The sequence below is a fragment of the Podarcis erhardii genome (genome assembly GCF_964252035.2).
Source record: "Podarcis erhardii genome assembly, chromosome: 5".
Lineage (NCBI taxonomy): Eukaryota > Metazoa > Chordata > Lepidosauria > Squamata > Lacertidae > Podarcis > Podarcis erhardii.
The window spans coordinates 34,078,590-34,094,526 of NC_138509.1; the positions used below are offsets into that span (position 1 = coordinate 34,078,590).

General features: G+C 39.5%; 1 protein-coding gene across 17 annotated transcripts in view; it reads left to right on the forward strand.

Annotated features, from left to right (window-relative positions):
* PCDH15 (protocadherin related 15) overlaps positions 1-15,937 on the forward strand; it is a 649,889-nt gene that overhangs the window by 530,788 nt on the left and 103,164 nt on the right. For all 17 annotated transcript variants that reach the window (XM_081861749.1, XM_081861756.1, XM_081861754.1 and 14 more), the window contains 2 exons: positions 12,033-12,173; positions 14,720-14,832. In XM_081861749.1, coding sequence (XP_081717875.1) covers positions 12,033-12,173; positions 14,720-14,832 — 254 coding nt within the window. The remainder of the gene's footprint in view (positions 1-12,032; positions 12,174-14,719; positions 14,833-15,937) is intronic.

The following is a 15,937-nucleotide window of genomic DNA, read 5'->3' on the forward strand; positions in this document are numbered from 1 at the left end:
TTAACCCAGCAGTGGCTCCTATGCATTTTTATGCCAGCCTGTCCTCTGGCTTGAGCACTTCAATTATTGTTCTCAAGACGGATAAAGCCATAATGCAGAGTTCTTTTTTACTTCTCCCCAGCTCCCCAATGTCTCCTCCCTCCCTGCTCCGCTTTCTTTTCTTATGGAACAATTTATATGTGAAATCCTTATCAGGGTTTAGTGTGTTGATGATAAACAGGAAAACGCAAGGGGTGGGCCTGCATTTGGAACAGCTTTGTGGCTCCAACAGAAAACAAAGCAAAACTTTTGAAGGGCTGTTATTTCCTTGATTTGCTGTTATTGTAAGCCTCCAAGCATGAAAAGTGTTGTGTGTGTGTGTGTGTGAAGAAATAAAACACTGCATTAAAAAATCCTTTTGTTAATATAATGTAAGAATATAGCAGCGCAGATTTGTTGGAATCAGTTTTCCCAGCAGCATCTGGGTTTCAGTCTGGCATTCGATTGACAGAGTTATATCCCATGGGTAAACTCTGATTTGTTGGTCAAAGCACTGATCTTAGAATCATAGAATTGCAGAGCCAGAAGTGGTTATGAGGGTTATCTAGTCTGCAATGCAAGAATCTTTTTGCCCTGCGTAGGACTCAAACCAATGACCATGAGATCAAAAATCTCATGCTCTACCGACTCAGCTATCTCACATTATAGGGAGCTTAAAGGGAATAGCTCAGTAGTTGTCAGACTGGTCAACATTCACAGGGAATATGAATGTATTCCTAGTCTGTCACTAGTGGGAACATGACAGTCCCATGCAGTGCTTTTTTTTCCTAAAAGAAAAATGTTTTGAGGTACTCTCATTTTCCTACTCATATTGAAATACTGCCCCTCAATGAGGCCAAACTTAGATTCACAAAATGTTTAGGGGTATACATACTCCTGTGTCCCCCCCAGAAAAAAGCACTGGTCCAGTGTTATAGGTGCCTTGGGCAAATTTCATGTAGGAACAATCCCTGCCTCTGGGGGTGTGGGGGGAACTTTCTGCAAAATAGTTACTTTCCCCCACTGGTCAGAATCTAGTCGTTTTCTCCTAGTAGATTGTATCTCTGCAGTCTTCAGTAATCTCCTTCTAACTATGGACAGTGACCACAACATTATTCCAGGTTACGCAAATGGTTGAAAATGTTGGCAGAGGATGGGAAAGAGAGACTCCCCTCTACTCTCCCTAAACATCTTGTTACCAAAGCCAGCAGATAATGCTGTTTTTAAAAGGGATGAGTGTTTTGGGGTTTTGTAGCACTAGCCTTTTTTGGATTTAAGGGATTTCCTGAGATCTAATCCATAGAGGAATTGAAGTTTATCCCATCACAGGAGCCTGTTTGTAGAAGGGCTCTGCATGATCAACACCATGTTTAATGTAGGTATTAGGATACAGCAGTGATTTATCTTGACTAGCATTTCTGTACAGGGACCGCGAAAAGTGCTACTGTGGCAGTAAAGCAAAAGAAGCCACAAAACAGTCGTGAAAATGTTAATTTTCCTCTTTGCTATGAAATCCTAGCTTTTGGCAGAGGGTTGTGGACATCTTCAGCATTCCACTGAAGACTAAATCAAACATGTCTCTAAATGGGCTTTAGAGCTGGCAGTTGGAAGAAGCCATTTATGCTATCTAGTAATTTTTCCTTGGCAAAGTGCCTTGAGCTGACATTTGTCCCATCAGTTTGAGAATAAGTGAACTTGTCCATTATTATTGTGCTTGTCCCTCCTGTATCTTCTCTACCTCCCTTCACATTAAATTCTAGCATAGTCAGAGTGGCATTTTTTATTGTCTTTAGAGGAAGACGGGGGGGGGGGTTGGGCGGGGGAGTGCTTATTTACTGCAGAGAGCATAATGCCACTGAAGGACACCAAGTAATTGTAGCCAATCTTATCAAAACCTGCTAAGCTTCAAAATAGTCATTCAATAGCAGTCTATTAGCAGGGGGCGAAATAGAGCCATTAGGACAACCAAGGAGAGTGTGTATAATTTTCTAGCTTTATTTATAAGTAAATAAGCCTGGAGATGAGGTGTTAAGGGAGCCTCGTGGATACTTTATTTATACATTCCTGCTGGCAAAGCAGGAAAAATACTTTCCCTTTTCACTTTTTCATACCATATTGATGAGTACGATTTTGGAGTCTGCAGGGAAACACAAATGATAAAGATCAGATAGTTTCCTCAATTGTAGCTATAGAGCAAGGGTTAGGAACTTCTGGCCTATGAGCCTGGGATAGGTCCCAAGAAGGCCCACAAGGCCATTTCACACAAACCATAACCACTTCCCATGTTCCAGATATCAGGTGTGGGGCAGGTAATGATGTAGCTACAAAGGAAGAATTGGGAACTTAAAGTGAGCATCTGATTATTCCTTTCCTTGCTGTTAGCAGTAATGGCACCAGGATAATATTTGACAGGGACCACAGAAGGAGCAAAGCATATTTATAGGTGAGTGAGGAAGAAAACTAACAGCATATGTGAATGACAGGTGAACAGAAATGAGGGGCAGGTTGGTGGGACAAGCTCCTTGTTGGCACTTGCCCACCTGTCTATGTTTTCATCTGCTTCGCTATATCTGTTTTATTTTCTTCGAGAATTTTTGGTGGGTTGATTTTCATTATATATTGTATTTTTTATTTTTTTTCTATAATAATATTTAGTAAAGTTTCAACAATTACACGAAGAAAAAATGAACAAACCACGTTAAACAAAAACCAAACAACACACCACAATATAAAAAAGAAAAATAAAGAAAAATAAAACCCATTAAACAAAAACAAAATTAGAAAAAAGAAAACGCATCATATCTCCTTTCTATTCTTTCATTAGCTTGTTTCCTTGACCTCCTCACACCTCCCTTTTTTTGTATTCTAGATCAATTATCCATTTCAGCAAATTCTTTCCCTCTTTTCAAAATTTTAATCCTGTAATTTATCTTAATATAATATAACTTTACTTTTCCTCCTTTCACCAATTAACAATCAGTTATTACCAACTCCTTTATATCAATCCTGTTAAAATCATATAAGATCATTCCAACATCCTTTCAACCATTATTAGTTTTATAATGTTTCTGCTAAAAATTTGCTTTACTTTATTTAACCTTATCTTGCCGTAAAACACCTAGCGACTTAAAACTTAGTACTTATTTATACATAATTCCTAATATCATTTCTACTAAAGCCAAACAATTTCATTCCAACATTTCCCCCAATATTCATTAATTTTACACTAATTCCCCAAATTAAAAAAATTTCTTTATAGATTTTCCAATTTTCATCCAACGTCCCTTTTTCCTGGTCTCGGGTTATGTCAGTCTTTACTGTCCATTCCATCTTAGTCCATCAACCTGGTAGTCTTATGTCCAAGGCTCTTAAATCTCTTCCATACCCCTTCTGCAGATCTTCTTCTTGTTGTTTATACTCATTGAGGAGTAGGTCTCTGGGGGATTTCAACCCATAATTATGCCCATCTCCCCTCATCAAACCAACCCATTCCCCACAGTCCCACTCCCCACAATCATCAATATAATCCAAAAAATATTTAAGAGCATATTTCAAAGTCCCTCCAAGTTTAAGAGCCTCCTCAGCTCCAGACTCCTTCTGGCCCATTCCAAATTCAATCTTCCAAAACAACGGCTTATGCTCTTGCAGGGCCTCGGGTCTCTCCATTTGTATTGCTTGAGGTACAATCACTACCTCCTCCATTATCATCTGCCCTTGCATTTGCACCGTCAAACCAATTTCCTGAGTTGGTCCCTGTATAATTTCTGAGTCAATATTCCCTGTTTGTTCACATTCCCTGACTACAACAGTCATCAAATCCAACTTCTCATTCATCAAATCCATCTTCTTATGCAGCTGCTCCAGCAAAGCGCTCGTCTTGCAAAAAGCAAGCACCAGAGCTTCCTTCACACACATTTTTATTCAAGGTCGCAGTCTGTTTCCACGATCTTAATCTTGCAGCTGTGAAATCCTCAAGTAAACTGCAGCAACAATTTGACAAGCTCCCTCTAGAGGAGACAATTTCTATTTGTAACCGTCCAACAAAAGAAAGTTACTTTCGATTTTCAAATATTTTGTTTCTTTAGAATGCAAAAGGCAACATTGGAATCAATTTGTTTCTCTTTTTTGGCTATCTGTCAAAATGTTCCATTCACAGTCAATGGACGTCTCAGACAATTTCTGTCTCTGACCCCCGTTCCCAGGTTTGAGACGGTGGAAACTTATTTTTCTTTACTCCCTCTCCTACAGGCTTAAACAGTCAAGTTGGGGATTTTGGTGGTTATAAATGAAGGAAATTCCGACCTTTGCAAAACAATTTTCCAGGCTATTAGCTTACAAGATTTTTGCTTCAGTCTATTTACAAAAAGCGGAAGGCGGACTTCCTGTTTTGAGTCTTCCCGCTTCGATGCCAAATTAGGGTATTTCTTGATCCAATTTTCCGTTTCTATTCACGGGTACTTGTTTAGAGTCCAATTGTCAACAGGAAAAAGTCAGCGCTCTCCGGCAATGGCTATGCAGCTTCCCTCCGTGAAAGTAGCAGTCAGTTCGCAGCACCGCGCCGCTCACCCTACTTCACTCTGGAGCCCCAAAATGGGGTTCCCCACGAGTAGGGGAGGCACTCCTGGTGCTCTGCCGAACCCCACGTTCCCAGGCTTCCTCCACCTGGGATTTCTAGCGGGCCCCCGCCTTCGCCGCGGCGGGAGAACCCAGTTTCCAAGGAGCCCGTTCCTTCGGTCGGAGGAACTCCGCCATTCGCCGATGGCGCTAACCCGGAAGTCCTATATATTGTATTTTGAAACAATGTTTTGTCTGTAAACCATGCACGGAATAATTATTGATGGCTGGTTATATAATTTCCATTGTTAGACTTTTAAGAATGCAATATAAAAGTTAAGATTCCTAACTGCTCAAAATCCAGTATTACAATATAGGCCACGCTAAGAATTAAAAGTTAATGATCTCGTGAAAACTGCAATAAGAAGTGCAAAAGCCAAGTAATCAGAAACAAGCTTAAAATAAAGAAAGGAGGCTGACCAAATTCATTTATAATCTAGATAATTAAAACCAAAGTAGCAGGCAAAATACATTAACATGTAGGAATAAACTTTCGTAAGTGCTTGGTCATCTAGTGAGGCAGTTAGGAACATCTCAAGGCAAAGAGTTTCCAAACCTACACCACTCACCAAAAACAAATTTCATACTCTTTCCCAGTAAGAGAGAGAGAGAGACCACCCAGTCTAAAGGAGAGTCTGAAGTTATTCCCACATGTTTAAAATAGCCCTGGCCGTTGCCTTTGCTGGCCACCTAAAGCAGTGACACCCAAATGAAACTAAGACATTCACACTTCAGAGAGAAAGAGAAGCATGCATTTCTGATGTGGATTTCCAGTTTTTAGTTGTGGTTTGCAGGGAGCCTTCATCAGGAAGGCCCCTTCCCCAACATCCTCTTCTCTCATGTATGGATCTACCCTTCTCTTACATTGTTGCTGTCAACCATGGTTTGGAATACAGTGGTACCTCAGGTTAAGTACTTAATTCATTCTGTAGGTTCGTACTTAACCTGAAACTGTTCTTAACTTGAAGCACCACTTTAGCTAATGGGGCCTCCTGCTGCTGCCGCGCCGCTGGAGCCCGATTTCTGTTCTCATCCTGAAGCAAAGTTCTTAACCTGAAGCACTATTTCTGGGTTAGCGGAGTCTTTAACCTGAAGCTTATGTAACCTGAAGCGTATGTAACCTGAGGTACCACTGTACATTTGAACTGACACTAGACCCCTGAACCAATATTTGTGAACCCGCTTCAAACCCTTATTGTGGACTCTGTTTTTTTTTAGTGTTGCTTAGATTTGGCAAGGTACAGATGTAATGCTACTCTATGGTTTAAGTCTGATCAGTTCAGGGAAAGAACATTTTTGCAGTGTAGGTTCTTTGGGTCTATCCCTCATTTACAAACCAGTGCTTTGAACTGAGGTACCGCTCTGGCGGGAAGGTAAACAGCGTTTCAGTGCACTGCTCTGGTTAGCCAGAAGTGGCTTAATCATGCTGGTCACATGACCCGGAAGCCGTACGCCGGCTCCCTCGGCCAGTAAAGTGCGATGAGCGCCGCAACCCTCAGAGTCATCCGTGACTGGACCTAATGGTCAGGGGTCCCTTTACCTTTTACTATTATGTCTGTGCTGGGCTGCTCACTGTTCCATAGACACTATAGCTTGGGTGTAGGGGGGCGTGTATGGATACAATTCCTTTTGTGAGACACTAACCACATATTTTTATTGTAATACTTGTGGCATTTCCATTTTTAATGCTTTGGAAATTGAAGCTTTGAAGCCCTGATCTTTGGTGTTTATGCAAGGAAGTAAATCCTATGGAGTTCAATGGAGCCAATTGCCATTTAAGAACACATAACATCATGCTGTTAGTTAATATAAAGATTCTTAATCTGGCAGCACTCACCCCTTCAAAGCATTTGTGGAGGATGATAGCGGTAGCCTTTTTTATGTGCTAAAGCACATCAAGTCAATGCATAGCTTATGTCTTTTTCTTAGCATAGGATATAACACCTCTCCTGGTATAAATGTGCTCCAACCCAGGGTTCTAAAATGTTTGATGTTCACAACAGAAGCAAGCATGCTTTCTGAATGACTTGAAGCAACATAAACAGATAATGAATGTGACAGATAATGAAAGCAAGTTTATTAAAATAAAATAAAAAATCCATGTTAAATCTTCCTTTGATCTTTGTCAATCAATTGCAACTTTGCCAATAACTATAATATCCTGGTGTTGTTGTTTTCTAAAATGATGGAAGAAAAGTAGCTTCCTCGGAAATAATGATCTCATGCCAGCTTTATGAATTCAATAACTAATTACCTAATGTGCTGATGCTTAATGATAATTGTAGGTTTTAGTCATTGGAACAGAGTGTGATTGTTGCTATTCTGAACCACATTATCTGGGTTTGAGTAATTTCTTGCTAATTATATTTTGTAAAAACATTATTAAATCAGGTTTCCGCCTGACATTAAGAATATAATCGTCTTAGTGCCTTCTGATCTCATTGGACTACCTTATGTTTGAAAGGATATAAAAATTACCTATTCCAGTAATATATGATTTCTTAAATTCTGGTACATTAGAAGCCCTTTTTAGGTGTTCACAAAATGTACATGTGCTCACCCTACCCTCAGTATGCCTGTGTATTCGGGTTCCACCCCATCTCTCCTGACATGTAAAAGTATGCAGTAAAATGTTAACTGCTGAGGAAGAACCAGTGGTTGAGCACCCAGCATGCATGCAGTGGGTCCCAGGTTCAGTCCCTGGTATATCCAGTCAAAGCTGGGAGGGACCACTTCCTGAAACCCTGGATAGCTGTTGCCATTCAGTGTAGACAATTCTGAACTAGATGGGCCAGTGGTCTGACTCAAGGCAGCTTCCTACGTTTTCTCTCAGACCTTCATATTCAATGCACAAAGAGAAGAAGTACCAGCAGTAATAAACCAATGAGAGAACAAATGGCCTCTTTGGAATGCCCTGTAGGAAGCCGTCATGTGCCTTCTATTGAAATGTTGTATCATTTCTGCAAGCTGAGCCAGAGCCTGCAAAATGTCAATCAGACCCATCTTCCAAATACTTTTGGGGGTTGCAATTCAGCACAAGGAACTGATTAGAGTTCTGAAGGCTCGTCACATTAACTCTGGAATTGTTAGAAAAGAGAACAAGTTGCTTTCCATGTCTCCTGATCTGTCTCTTTTCTCTTCTATATATGCGGTAGAATTTCAATATATGGAATTACTGCCATTCTTTGAGTTGCCTTTCTCAATTTACACCCATGCGGAATGGAAAGTCATATATAGTTTGATTTCAGAGCCTCCCGTTAAGCAACATTGGATGGTAGTTCTCTTTCCCCTTCCTGGAAATGGCATGTTTAGGATGTAATTTATTCTCTTCTGAGGCTGCAGTATCACCGACAAGGTTTGATATAGTGAACTTTAACATGTAAGTCTAGAAAAAAACCATAGTGCAGTGATTTAGTTTACCTTGTCTGTGATACAGAATTCAGGCAGCTGATTTGCAGAAGGCTTATATGAATCAACCGTATAATAAGCAAACTTGCAGAAGCCAAGTCAAGTGGGAAGACTTGGTGAATAGTCATCATACCTCATTATGGCATGCAGGAGCCATCTCATGAAGCAGAATCTCTTCTCCATGAAAGAAAACAACACAGCTAAATTTGTACTCTCTGTGGCCAGTGTTCTTTTGATGTTTTTGTAAAAAAAGAAGAAAAGCTCAACAACAATAAACAAGGTCTCAAGAAGGAAATTGCTCAAGTAAAATTTATAGTAATTGATCTGCCTAGTATTGCCTCTGTCCACCACTGGCATAAGGTCCTCAGAACGTTGCCCAGAAGGTAAATGAGGTCCTATAGAATGACATAGAAAAGCCACACATAGAGGATGGAAACCACTGAAAAGCAAAACAACCACACACAAAGACAACACATATGTGTTGCATAGCTTGCATATACAGTTGCTTCAGCAGCTCCTGTCTCTAGGACATATTGTTTATGAACTTACAGTAATTAACACACATACCTAAAAATCCTTGTAATCAGTTTTGTATTCTGATTTACAGGAGATGGCATGAGGGGGACTCTGCAAAATTGTTAAACATTTGTCTTTCTATTAGCTCCTCTTGCTACTAATAATTTTAGTATGTTTTTGATGGTGTGTGCAGAATTAATCAAATCCCGGGGCTTTGCACTTCTGATGGGACAATAATTCCAATCTGCTTCTCTGAGGATTTCTTGATGACAGCAAAAAAATTCCCTGGTGGCTGCAGTTTCTGACTGACCTCGAAGCATCTGGCACCTCACATGGTGACAAGAGAATGCGATGTCAGGAATGGCATGTTATGTTTTAGTGAGGACAGGATATGACAGTGATGAGGTAGCACACGTTATAATAGCTATTCCTGTGAGGATTTTGTAAATAATAAGATGAAACACTAATTTTCCATATGGAATGTAAGCAGCATATGTGGGGCCCATAAGCGCCAGTGGTGCTAAACAAACAACTCTGAAACTGAAGCGTTTGTATAAAAATTTGGTTCTAGATGTGACTGAGGAGAAAGTGAGTTTCATGGAACCATTCATCACCCATGAACTTGTAGGGGCTTTCAGGGAGACTGTGAAAAGTTTCTAAACTTGCCGGGGGAGTACCATGTAGGTCAGGGGTTCCCAAACTGTGGTCTGCAAGTCTCATAAACCACATCTATGAGCTTCATACAGGTGGTCCACAAGATGTCTATAAAAATGCAATTAAGAATCATACAGTATCTCTAGCATCTACAATGGCTACAACAGGCCAAAAAAATCATTAAGTGGTCCACCAAGAACCTAGAGCACTTTTCAAGTGATCCGTGGGTTGGTGGGGGAGTTTGGGAACCACTGGTGGAGATACAATGCAAGAGAGTGTTCCTGTCATTCTTTTGGAAAAGGGTTTCTGCCTTTCATGCACAAGTGAACTTCTATAAGCAGGAGCAGCCTGGTGGCTTTCCACACTGAGGATAACCCAGTGGGAACAACACTGTGCCATGGCATAGCATTTTAAAAAAAAAAAAAGTTGCGTGTCCCAACTCAGCTGTGATTGTTCTACAAATATTGGATCTGCATATGACTTTTAAAACTTGTTCCAGGCCCTTCCAGTGTGCCAGCTTTATGATACCTATTCCCTATAGATCCCATATCTGGCTAAATGGTTGTGTATTCTCCAAATGTGTATTTCAGCATTCTCTGTTATGGCACGAAGGGGGCACATTCCTCTGACTGCTTGCAGCAAAATGGTTTGGACTTGGCCCTCCCAATCCCCTTTCTCTGTTTCACCTCCATGATGTGAATTAATGCCTGTGTTGTATTGGGGGGGATATAAAGCACCCTGAAATCAAAACAAGGATGAAGTGTCTGTGACCTTCCAGGTGTTGTTGGACTAGGTAAAGGTAAAGGGACCCCTGACCATTAGGTCCAGTCGTGGCCGACTCTGGGGTTGCGGCGCTCATCTCGCTTTATTAGCCGAGGGAGCCAGCGTACAGTTTCCAGGTCATGTGGCCAGCATGACTAAGCCGCTTCTGGAGAACCAGAGCAGCACACAGAAACGCTGTTTACCTTCCCGTCAGAGTGGTACCTATTTATCTACTTGCACTTTGAAGTGCTTTCGAACTGCTAGGTTGGCAGGAGCAGGGACCGAGCAACGGGAGCTCACCCCGTCATGGGGATTCGAACCGCCGACCTTCTGATTGGCAAGTCCTAGGCTCTGTGGTTTAACCCACAGCGCCACCTGTGTCCCTGATGTTGTTGGACTACAACCCCCATAATCCCTGGCCATGGGCAGTGTTGGCTTTGGCTGATGGAAGTCCAGCAGCATCTTGAGAACTATATGTTCTCCGTCCCTAAAATAAAGCAATAAATAAATCTGTGAATTGGCTGGTTGGTTGGTGGTCATGCTCTATATGATTCACTTCAAAATTCATGATCAGTTTTGCAAAAGAAACAAAAGGTTGTCTTATTACCTAAATGCAACCAGATTCCATTTAAATGTCTACATCTTTCTTAATAACACAAAACATCAAATACCAATTTTCACTGACATTTTCATTAACATGATTGGTTGCCACAAGCTGCGTTTACTAATATGATGCAAAATAGTTTTGTTGTTATTGATCGCATATTCATTGATGCTTGCCATCTCATAACCATCAATAAGTATAACAATGAATTTACTCACAGGGAAAACAGCACAGGGATAATAAAGATTGAAAACAACTAAACCAGTTGCTTACTTACAAAGGGAAAAGTAGAAAATTGCATTAGTAAAGATTTTGCTTCACAATCCAACTGACACCTCAGCTGAATAACATGAACGCCGGCCCTAGCCTGGTGGAACGCTCTGTCACAAGAGACCAGGGCCCTGCGGGATTTGACATCTTTCCACAGGGCCTGAAAGATGGAGCTGTTCCACCAGGCCTTTGGTTGGGGTTCAGTCTGACTCCCCTTTCCCCCATAAGAACTTGCATGAAAGTGGCCTCCCAACTTTTTCTCACAGGCTCATATAAGATCAGCATAAACAGTTGGGCCTGGTGAGCATTTAAGGTCCCCAACCCTAATCTGTGGCTTGCCATCTGATTGGATTTTACTCTGATCCTGATCTGATTTTAGGATGTATTTTAATTGATTGCCTGATTTTATGTTAATGTGTTAAACATTTTATGTTAGCTGCTCTTAGCCCGGTTTTTGCCAGGGAGGGCAGGGTATAAATAAAAATTATTATTATTATTATTATTATTATTATTATTATTATTAAACATATTAGTGATAGGCAAACCTTCCCAATGCATGGAATAGGCATTGTCATGGACTTCTAGTTTTCCTGCACAATGTGAGTTTTGTACTGATACCATTAGAGTCCAAAGGGAGTTAAATTTAATTCACCACTTGCCACTCTTTGTTTTAGAAAATACCTCTAGTATTTTCCTTATTATCTCAAGGCCCCCCCCCATAGCATACTGCAGACCACAGTATAACATTAGTACAAATGGTACCTTCAAGTTAAGAATTATGAATATAATGAGATACATTAACTAAAGGTGTTGCATAGTTTCAGACTTAAAAAGCTCTTTTGCTTGGACCAGAATATTTCAAAATGGACTGAAAGTGTAATTCAGTTCTAGTATCAGAAGCCTTGATAATTTTTGACGAGGTGACTTCCCCCATGATTTTTGTGTTGTAAATCGGTCTCTAAAGTAACATCCCTTTGTCGTGAGATCAGTAACCAATGTGGTAAATGTTTTTCCCCTCTGTGGCCCTGGCTCTTTCTTGTCAGTGGGCAGGTTGCTGTTGATCCTGTAGTTTTGACTTTTTTTTTCTTCAAATGTCAACATAATAATATAGGGTTGTATTTTAACATTTGATCTCCTTTTACTGCCCATGCTGTATACAATAACAAACCGTGTGTTTTTCTTATAGGGGACACCAGCAAGTTGGGTGAGGTATAAAGTGGATGTGGTCCAGTTCCCTTACAGTGCAAGTATCTTTGATGTTGAAGAAGATTCTGGACGTGTGGTTACTCGTGTGAACCTTAATGAAGAGCCCAGTACATTATTTAAGGTAATAACATCCACATATGCACTTTAATATATTTTCGCACTGGAGTGTCTACCTCCCAACCTGAGGGCTCCATCACACTACGTAGCATTTTTTTCTGGTCCTCCACAACCCCACTGAATGGCCCCAAAAAGAAAGAAAAAATAAATCATAGCCAGTGCTGGGTTTTCACTAGGGATGAGCAATCACAGATCTCCAAGCTGCTCAGTTTGAAACAATCTCCAATTAAATCAGAGGGATCTACACTCAGGCAAATATGTATAAAATGAGGAAGGGGGTGCTTGCAGTTCTTATTCTTATTCTTTTTTACTTTTCCTTGTTATCAAAGCTTTGTACTGACAGTTGCTGGTTGAGGAGATCCATTAAGTTAATTAATGTTTGCAACTCAGTTTGTATTTGTCTGTTAGGATTTCAGTTGACGCTGCAGCTTTAAAAGCTCAGATTATAATGCATCATTTTACAGAAAATCGAATTCAGTGTAATTTGGGGGATGAGTGTTCATTCATATATATATATATATATATATATATATATATATATATATATATATATTCCCTGAAGAAAATACTGGTTCAAGTTATGATAATTAATTATTCTTCTCTGATATGTTGGGTTAAAGCAGTTTCTTTTTAATCACACATTTTCTTAATTGAAAAACATGCCAGCAACCCCCAAAAAGGTATCTCAATGAGTCTGTGTACTTTAACCCACTCATCTGTCTTCTTGAAAAACACCATCTGCTTGCCATGGTTTTCTAGCTTATTTGCTTATATGTGTGTGTGAAACTATGACAGAAAGTGAAGTCGCTTCACTTTTTATAAGTAGAAGGAATGTATTTAATGGGTTTTAGGCATCTTGATACCTTTGCTTCAGGAAAATGTTGCCATGAATAATCCATTAAATTATTCTGGGACCATCAAAGATTGCAGACGTCTACCTTTCAATAATTTAAGTTCCAATCCTAAATATGCTTACTAGGGAGTAAATATCCACAGGATTGTATGCTTACTAGGAAGTAAATAGGCATAGGATTGTACTGCACATTAGTTCTAAAATAAAATTTTGAGAAGACAGAATGATACTAATGTTAAATCTCTTCATCATTTGCATCTATGTAAAAAACACTAGAAACCAAGTTTTGAGATACAATAATGCCAGTATAATTTACACTCATTATCTTGTTATCCTAGTATTTGCTATCTGCAGTGATTCAAATAATTGTGCTCAGGAAGTACTGAATGTAAAATTGAATGCTTTGCTTCAAAAATGTAATAGACTACAACAGATTTTTGCATAAGCTTTTTTACACAGAGCTTCCTTGCCCACAAGAGCTTCTCATTCCATGCCAATGAAGACTGCAGATCTGCTGCCTCCATTACAATGAACTGGGTAGCCTATATCAACTATAGTGTATATATGTATATTGTATATACCATGGTTTTATTCTGTATTTTATGCTACGAAACACCCTGAGGTCTTTGGATGAAGGGCAGTATACAAATTCAATGAATAAATAAATGAATGAATAATATGCAACAACAAAGCACACATATGGAATGGAGCAAAAGCTGTTGGTTTCTGGATTCTCTGTTTAGAAATTTATGAACTAGTATTTATTTATTTATTTATTTATTTATTTATTTATTTATTTATTTATTTCCCTGAGCTTTCTAGAGTTGTTTTGAGGTTCAAACACCTGTGGTGAAAGCTCCAAATAACTTTTAGGGAATTGAAAATCTTTTCAGTAAGACTAGCGAAACTTCCCAGGGGACTGCAGCACACCCCTAATTAAAGTCCTTCCACTTTTTCTTTTCTTTTTTGCATAATATGCTTTAATATTTCACTGTGGTTCAGAATATTTATAGGATTAAGCTTTAGGATTAAAGAGTTAGAATTACACTTTGGGTTCCAAACAGGCTTTTAAAAAAAGTTTGGTTTTGTTTGTTTGTTTTGCTACTCATTTTTTATTTCAATGTTATTTTTGCCTTTAAACAAAAGTGAGTAAGTTCATTAAAAAAATCAAATGCTGCAAATTTGACAGCAAAAGAAATTCAGAGTGCTTTGCAGTGATGCAGTCACCTGAGCACATCATCGTCACACCTAAAGTTGGCTAGTCCGTGCAGAAACAACAAAAGGAAATGGACTCACTGGCAGGATTTGAATAAACTTTCACAATTTTATTGAATTTAAACATAGAGGATGATAATGTAACAACATTCAATAGTATATGTACATGTAGAATACAACAAACAATGTAACAAACCAGAAGGGGAAGTTAAGGGAAGTCAGGTGGGGAGGGAGAGGATTGTAAATGTAATGGTAAGGTAGGATTGGATAATGGTATGTGATATTTGGAATTTGCAATTACAAAATCTCAATAAAAATATTAAAAATAATAATAAATTGGCTAGTCCGTGATGAAGGAATTAAGAGTTTTCTGGAGACCTGCAAAGCTTGTAGCTGTCTACTTCTACCAGAAGCCAAATGGCATGTAATATGATTGTGTGTAAGACTGGAATTGATCTTCACTATGTTTGTGTGCTTGATAGCTCGTGGTCATTGCCTATGATGATGGGGATCCTGTGAAGTTCAACACCACCACTGTAGAAATTTCAGTATTGCAACCCTCAGTAATTCCAAGGTTTACCCAGGATGAATACAGGTATAGTATGTGTTCCATTTCTACCATTACATGTGGGATAATGGTTAGAGTGTTGGACCATGACCTGGGAGAGGATGGAGCTCACTGGGTGATCTTGGGCCAGGCACCATCTCTTAGCCTAACCACAGGGTTGCTGTGACAATAAAATGGGGGGAGGAGAACCATGCATATCACCTTGAAATCCTTGGAAGATAAAGGTGGTATGTAAATGTAAGGAATAAATATTTAAAATATCATCAATATTACTAAAGGGAAATGTGAGGGGAGGAGAAAGAAACTATTATTTGAACTCTGTCATTATGTAGGCTGTGAAAAGTACAATGTAATCAGGAAGCAAAGTTAGCACCAAGAAATAAACAGCGATTTCCTTGTCAGGCTTGTGGATTGTATCCAACTATATAGCAGACCCATTGAAACAAATGAATTTAGCTAACTTAAACCCACTGGGTCTACTCTGCCTATGGCTTAGCTGGACACAGTCTTGTGTAGTTAAATGTTATATGTTAATGACAACTACCTGTGTCTCGTTCATCTGGCTGGTTTTATTTAATTGGTTGCATTCATTCTTCAGTTCACTGATGGGCAGTTACACAGATATGAAGGGCTTATAATTGGATTATGTACCCTTTTGTGGCTCCCCTTAATGTATAGAAAGGATCATAGGATTGTAGAGTTGGGAGGGACCTAGAGGATCATCTTGTCCAACCCCCTGCAGTGCAGGAATATGTAGCTCTCCCATATGGCAATCGAACCTGCAAACTTGGTGTTATCAGCACCATGCTGTAACCAGCTGAACTATCCAAACATTCCATGACATCAAAGGTCCAACGTCTGCTTATGTTGAGACTCCAGGTCCACCTCAGATCTCTTACCACAAAACTAGAGCTGCTAAACTGAAGTGATTGCATTGTTTTCTTATTTACCATGAAACCATTCAAAAATGTAATGGCATTATTTTCATAGCCACTTCATTTATATACCACTTTGCCATGTATGTTATGCTCAAAACATCTAGAACAAAGCAAAACCAGAACATTTATGCAACGAGAGGGACAGAATTCTGGGATAGTTAATAGGATGTGTCAGAGCAAGCAGAGAAATAAAA